Source organism: Monopterus albus, unplaced genomic scaffold, assembly GCF_001952655.1.
Source record: "Monopterus albus unplaced genomic scaffold, M_albus_1.0 scaffold432.1, whole genome shotgun sequence".
Lineage (NCBI taxonomy): Eukaryota > Metazoa > Chordata > Actinopteri > Synbranchiformes > Synbranchidae > Monopterus > Monopterus albus.
In genome coordinates, this window is record NW_018128312.1 from 107,636 (window position 1) to 114,969 (window position 7,334).

The window sequence follows — 7,334 nt, forward strand, 5'->3', positions numbered from 1 at the left end:
GGCACTGGGTTGGGGGGGGGGCATCGATTCCCACAGTCATAAAAATGAAGTTGTCTCCACTGTGTCACCCACACTACCCTCCCGCCTCTCTGTCTCTCTGCCCCAGACTGAAGGTGCCATCTTTAGTTTATCGCTCAGCACTGAGACCAGCGGCAGCAGCAACATAGCAACAGGTCACACAGTGTCTGTGACTTTAGCTTCAGAAGTCTAAAGATGACACCACAATCATGGCGTTTGTCTGGAGCAGGAAGTTCTAAATGTCAGCTGAGGGATGGAGCAGAGCTGAGGATAGCAACAATCAGTCCCACCAAACACGTCCAGAATGAGACTTGTAGAGAAATAGATTTCATATTTGCCATCAAGGCACACGGCCACTCACAGCAGAGACAGTGGAGCCTTTAACGAGGGCTTTTGAGCTTTTGAGGGCCCAAGTTAATAACTTCAGGAGGCCAGACAAGCCATGTGACTGTACAGTCACGCCGTTGCAGAAACTTAGCTGGTTAGATATCCCAAAAATTCTGACAGTCTGTCCTCCAGAAAACCCGTCCTACTGAAAGTATAGTAGATGCAAACCACAGTAACCGCATATTACAAGCAGATTCAGGCAAGAAAGTGACAGACGCTTGGTGATTATATCAGAAGGAACACAAGCTTTCTCCTTACTGACAGTAGTCATGTGGTTAGTGGAGTGATAGTCCTCCTGCCAGGATCCCTGCTGGGCCACCGTAATGTGACACACACCATCCACATGACTCATGCCTCTGTCACAACCAGAGTAGGAACCTGAGCCAAGTGTGGCAGCGCTAAAATCTGCTCAGAGCCCAAAATGGACGAGTTGTAAAGTATCACTCATCATTTTTCTAAAGCCAGAAGTAGAGCATTAGTCACCCTGAGAGAGTCCATTACCAGCACGAAGACACAGTTGTGAGTTATGCTGTCAGCAGCAGGAGAGTTTAGCTGTGCAGTGTGATGACAGCTGTGGGTTACTGGGACAAGACAGTGTTTTGGAAACTGGAGTCCTGAGAGCTCGACTTCCTGTTCTGATGGACAGATTGCACCAGGACACTTAGAGAAATGAGCCTTAGGGCCCAGCTGGTGTCTGACCTGTCGGAGGTGGTGCTGTGATGGTCGGGGACAATAGTGTGGTGGTGATGGAGTGATCCTAATCACATTGATGAACACGCTGTGAGGGTGATATATCTTTAAAGCCACATTCCTATGTGTCAGGTGCACAGCCTCCTTTTCCAGCATAGGAAAATAGGACAGGCATGTGTGTGTCCTGTGGTGTATGACTCAACCACAAATGTAGTAGTGTGTAACGAGAGTGATCATATGGTGGAGGTGGTGGAGTGGCTCCGACCTGTGAGCCTTTACTCACAACAAGATCTCTCTGAGGTGTTTTCAAAAGGATCCCTGAGATATAAGGTTGAGGTTTGACAGCTTTAAAATGATAAAAACTTTCCTAAATGTAGAATTCATGATAGCTCTCTTGTACTTGAGTTCATTCAATTGTATAGGTGTACCTAATAAAGGGGCCAAGGAGGGTATGTTCTCATAGGGATACATTTACGATTTGATTTGTGAGTAGCATTCATGCTCACTTTTCTTAAATTAGGTTTCAAATATTGTGCTGTATTTGTGTTTTTATTTCTAGTTATTATCTATGGTGATTCGATTGAAACATTTTTATTTTATTTCCCATTTTTATAGGATATTTATTTGCTTAATAATAAGTTTTACTGCCTTTAATCATCATTTTTAGACCTTGTTCATAACCACATTTTAGGGATAATTGCCAGAAATGTGTATGGTAAGTGATTTTGTCCAAACATAATATCATTTTCATTATAACTGTATTTTTTGATATCCTCAAATACTCACGTGCTCTGCTAGTGAGGTTAAAGAGGACAGGGCTGTCTGTGTGCACGACATTTCAAACCAACATCTCCTTCAGGTGTGAAGACAACACAGAAGGGATGTTAAGTGGCTGCTCCCTGGATAAATGTTTAAAAGGCCATATTTTAATTTAGAAATCTAGTGTGAATTTGCTTTAGCAATACGGTGTATTGTGCCCAGTACCTACTGTACAATAGGTCCACTCAGCAGGTATTATCTGGTCCTTACAATCTGACATGGTTAATATCAGACTGACCGTGCTAGTCTGCACTAAGCATAGATCCAGCAGCTCTGTGTACCGTAGGCGTGAGAACAGCCGCGAAGTTCCACTGTGTGTGGCAGTTGGTCAGCAGAGGGAATGACTGCTGCTCCTTTCAGATAAGCCTCTGTTTAACTGTTCAGACCATGACAAACAAGCCAAAGTCAAAAACAGCGAAGATGATAACAAACATACTCAAAACCTCATCCCCTACTGATACTGTTCACAGTCCTGAACAGTCTGTAAGAGTTCAGCTGAACTGTGGGGGCATACACTTGGTCTCCCACTCAGAGACCCCGGTCTCTGCTCGCTCCTCCATGCGCGCCACGCTCTGGCCGGCCACCTGTCTCACTGTGAGAGCCAGTGCTGATTTTGGCTCTGGTGGTGCCACTGGGATGGAGCTAGAAATCCACAGCTTTAACCCCCCTGTGTCTCCACTCCTTCCCTCTCCATCACACTCCTGCAGACAGACACACAGACTGTTTTGTCCATCCTGGTGAAATCTCAGACCTTTGAGATACAAAGCCTGTTCTCTTAATGCTCTTACTGTATGCAGATACAAAGCCTGTTCTCTTAATGCTCTGACTGTATGCATGCGACAGGAGGTCAACACAAAGAGGTTTCCAGAGGATCTGTGTGAGCCTGGGAAAGAAAACGTACAGTCTCCACATCTCTGTTGGTGTCAAAGTGTGATTACTTTTACAACTGAGACCCAGTGTGATTTTTTTTAAAGCCTTTCCCGCACAGTGTTTGCACTGTTATTGTCTAAACACTGCGACTCTGTGATGAAACGAGTGGTTTGGAATGTTATTCACTAACTGCTGCTCTGTATGTGTACAGCATGTCTCTCTTTTTGAGCTGTATAAGTGTGACGGCTCAACGATAATGTGACTTTTATTTAGCATCAAAATGAAAAAGTACACTCCCATGCATGTGGTGTTGTGTGAATGATTTTCTACAGGTGTCCCTGTTCACACCAGACTGTCCCTTTAGACCGGGGCGTCTGTCTGTGGCCCCCCATTGAGGTGAAGAGCACCTGCACAGATATAGCAGCACTTTTTGCTGACTGTTTAAAATCTTTACAGATTACCATCCAGCAGGACAGCGGTCTGGACGTCACAGCCCCGAAACATGGCAAGATCGACCTGACCAACGCTCCTCACGTTGGAGGAAACCAGTGGGCAGGAGGCACAGGTAACCAGTGTTTCTTACTGGGTTAGCAACACACTCAAATTCCATGTGCCCTGTAATACTGACTAAAATCAGTGGCATCACAATGCACACATTACTATGATTGATGTCGTGTAAGGAGGCTGTTTGAGACTGCAGTGGTGTGCTGCTTCGCTAGGCAAGGCACAAAACATCTGGCGACACAGCTGCTTAGAGGATGGTAGGAAACCATAAAGAGAACAGTAATCTATAACCGAGTAATTTCCTATTGCCCCTGTTGTTCAGCTTTATGTTTTGGGGTTAAAAACTAAGCAAGGAAGCACCGTCACAACGTGGACAGAGCTTCATGATCTCAGATCAGTGATTGGTTGTCTAGGGCCTCCAAAAACTGTGATTGGTTCATGCTTAATAAAGTGTTTGTGCATAGGTGGCAGAGACACAGCAGGGCTGGGTGGCAAAGGGGGGCCCTACCGCCTGGATGCAGGACACCAGGTCTACCAGGTTTCCCAGGCAGAGAAAGACGCTGTTCCAGAGGAGGTCCGCAGAGCTGCGCGTGAGATGGCGGAGAAGGCCTTCAAAGAACGGTAGGTGGCATTACTACAGACAGTACGGTGACTAATGGGTGCACATGTCCAAACTGAGTTGGCTCTGCAGGTGGAAAGTGCATGCCGGTGTGCAGATGTTTTGGACTGGCCATCTTTTTCCATCTTGGAAACTCCCCAGAACTGAAGTATGGGTTGTGTGTGAAGTGGAGCAGGTGTGTGTTTATGTGTGGGCCTTTCTGTTTTGACCATCTGCAGGGTTTCCTGCTCATTCAGCCATCCCAGGTACGGAGCTCCATCCTGGGCAGTCAACCAGTGGCTGCACTGCCCCTGTTGGATGAACACAGTGTTGGATCCCACCGGCCTGTGTGTGTGTGTGTGTGTGTGTGTGTGTGCCTGCACATACGCACACTGGATTCAGAGTGCAGGGTTGAGAGGGCACCCCTTTCACCAGCTCCATCATGAAGGCCCTGTTTGTTCGTTTTAGCTTCAAACAGTCTCGTTCTCTTTGCTGTCTCCCCCCACACCCACCTCGTCCCCTCCTCTTTTTCTTCATACACTGGCTGCTTTCACACCAAGCAGACGACCCCGGTGACCTTGCTGACTCTTCTCTCTCTGTCACCAGTCTTTTTTGTCTCTCCTGTCTGTACCCATGTCACTACTCTTGCCTATCCAAATTTCTTCAGCACCCTCTCCCGCCCACCCTGTCTTCAGTGTCCCACTAAGCCCAGGGGAAATCATGCAGCAACATGCTGATACCCTGTTTCCAAGCTGATGTCATGTACTTGACTAAAATACCTATAGATATGCCTGACGTGTGCACAGTCTTTTGTGTACTTAGCTTTAGGTGAAGTATCAAACCATGATCCCGCCAGACACACAGGCATAAACAGGCTTCGGTATGTGTACAACATGAAAACACCCATGTGAGCATGTTTACACTCAGACACACATACCCCAGCAGCGTCTCCATACCTGCCAGCCTGGTCAGGAGAAAGGTTCAAGTTTTTAATGTGACTTGGAAAACTCACTGACTTCAGGTCACAAAAGATGGTGCACAAGTGGTCATGTCTGTGCAGGATACAAGTCACCGAGTGAGCAGCATTAGTGGAACTTTAAGGGATTTAGGAGAAAAGTTCGTCCTCTTGTAGGAATCCTTTTCTTTAGAGTGAAGTGAAGTGTTAACTGCATGGCAGTGTAATAAGGATCGAATTTGAAAGACTAAACATATAAATGAAGATAAGGCGAGTTTCCTTCAAAGACTGGAAGGCATTCTTCTAGAACTGAGGGGTGTTGGACAAGTTGTTCACCATATTTCCTACTTTTATTATTTATAAATACAGAAATTCTCATATATCATATCTTCGCGCACCAACGAATAGCAAGGCAAGCACAGTGAGCAGTAACTACGATTTGTTGGAGGATGGGATGAACACAAGAAGTATAAGTGCATAGGCACTGTTAAAAGAAAACATGTTTGTTGTTCATCGCTGGAGCCCTGGGAGAGGCAGGTCGTGTGGACGTGTGCATGTACCTGTAGACAGTGTTGGCCCAGCTCCTTGTTTGTGTGGGTGTTGTGTGACATTTCAGTGTCCTGTCTCCACCTTGAGCCAGAACAGACTCTTTTTGTCATTCACTCTTCGTCTCTCCTGTTTACGTCAAGGTTCAGGAATTTAAAGGAAATAGCTGGGGCCACTGGCCAGTGTGTGCTCACCACATATACACTCACACGTCCTCAAACCTGCACACATAGGAATGTGTGGACGAAGCTGCTGAGCTTTGTGGGTGGACATGATGTGGTGTGAATGCAGAGGAACAGACAGGATGTGCAGGTTGAAAATAACTGCACCGCAAGAATGAAGGTCAGTTACTGTCACTACAAATGAACGGGATACATTTAAACATGCATCTTAAATATTCAGCAGAGGAGTAATCATGTTCTCATGAGCTACCAGTCGAATGAAGCTGCACACTAAAACCAAGACTCATCGTTTTCAGTCTTCCAGCTTTGCTGTAGATCAGTTTAAACTGATGTGACCTGATCACAGGTGTCCCTTCATTTAGGATTTCAAATGAATGAAATGATTTAACAGTGGAGTTCTTGTCTATGTGGGCTTTTTGACTGAATGAAATGATTTAACAGTGGAGTTCAGCTTGCTTCAAATACCTGACATCATGCATGAGTCAGTGAACTTGTCTATGTGGGCTTTTTGATTGGGATTATACAGATAAGGTGAGCTTGGGGGGCACATAGACACCTGTGTTCTCATGTCCACAGGTGTGTTTTGTAGAGAACACACACATGCAGACATGTCATAAAGTGCACACATTTAACAACACCAACCCCTGTGTCAGTTTATGCACAGGTGTTCTGAGCTTGTGAAAAGATCTCTGGGTAGGACCCTTACCACATCCACAGAGATTCTGTTTGAGTGTGTCAGCGATGCTGAAGTACCTGCACAGTGGGATTATACAGATAAGGTGAGCTTGGGGGGCACATAGACACCTGTGTTCTCATGTCCACAGGTGTGTTTTGTAGAGAACACACACATGCAGACATGTCATAAAGTGCACACATTTAACAACACTGACCCCTGTGTCGGTTTATGCACAGGTGTCCTGAGCTTGTGAAAAGATCTCTCTGTCAACTTTCTAATTTGTTTCCCTGTCTACCTATCTGTCTGTCTGTCTACTGGTACCTGAAACCTGCAGTTCACGTTATTGATTAGAATTCAAAACAAGAAGAAGAAAGAGGATGATCCTCCCAGCAGCATTTGGCTGTTTGCTCTTTATGAACTTGGAACCTTTATGGAATCTAAGTTAAGACAGACTCGCTTCTCTAACTCATGTACAACTGGAAATCAAATGAGATTTTAAAGTATCCTGGGAGTTTTGAACCAGTAGTATTACTGCAGTACAATGTTTTTGTCAGTAAGTTCACATAGTGTTTCTATTTTATGGTGGACATGCAAGAGGAGGTAATAAATCTGTGTACAGATACAAGTGGGCCTAAAAAAATTGATTTAAATCTTGTGTATACTCTGCTTGTACCCAGTTAAACTGTCAGTCTCTTGTTAAAGCCCTTTAAAGCTCAAATCCAGCGCATTATGTGCTTGACTACAGTGGGCCCTTCTCTCTAAACAATCAAATCAAGCCATTGCTGTTAAACTGTTTGTCTTTCTGTCCTTCCATCTCAGGTTGAAGGAGATCGACATGAGCGAATATGATGCTGCCACATACGAGCGCTTCTCCAACACTGTTCGGAGACAAGTTCAGTCTCTACGCATCATCCTGGACAGTTTACAGGTCAGCTGCACTCCACTGTAGTTTACATAGGGTCCCTTGTTTTGATGAATTCTCACTCATCAACACTGTAGAACAAGACACGACCTTTTAGGTTTGGGGTAGACAGTTTAGAGCTTTGTGTCATGTACGGTAGGTAACCGGTGGACCCAATATGCAGACGA

The 7,334-nt window shown here is 45.3% G+C and overlaps 1 protein-coding gene across 1 annotated transcript in view; it reads left to right on the forward strand.

Moving 5' to 3' along the window:
* vwa8 (von Willebrand factor A domain containing 8) overlaps positions 1-7,334 on the forward strand; it is a 64,503-nt gene that overhangs the window by 49,048 nt on the left and 8,121 nt on the right. Inside the window, exons 38-40 of the mRNA XM_020586966.1 lie at positions 3,241-3,349; positions 3,753-3,909; positions 7,065-7,173. Coding sequence (XP_020442622.1) covers positions 3,241-3,349; positions 3,753-3,909; positions 7,065-7,173 — 375 coding nt within the window. The remainder of the gene's footprint in view (positions 1-3,240; positions 3,350-3,752; positions 3,910-7,064; positions 7,174-7,334) is intronic.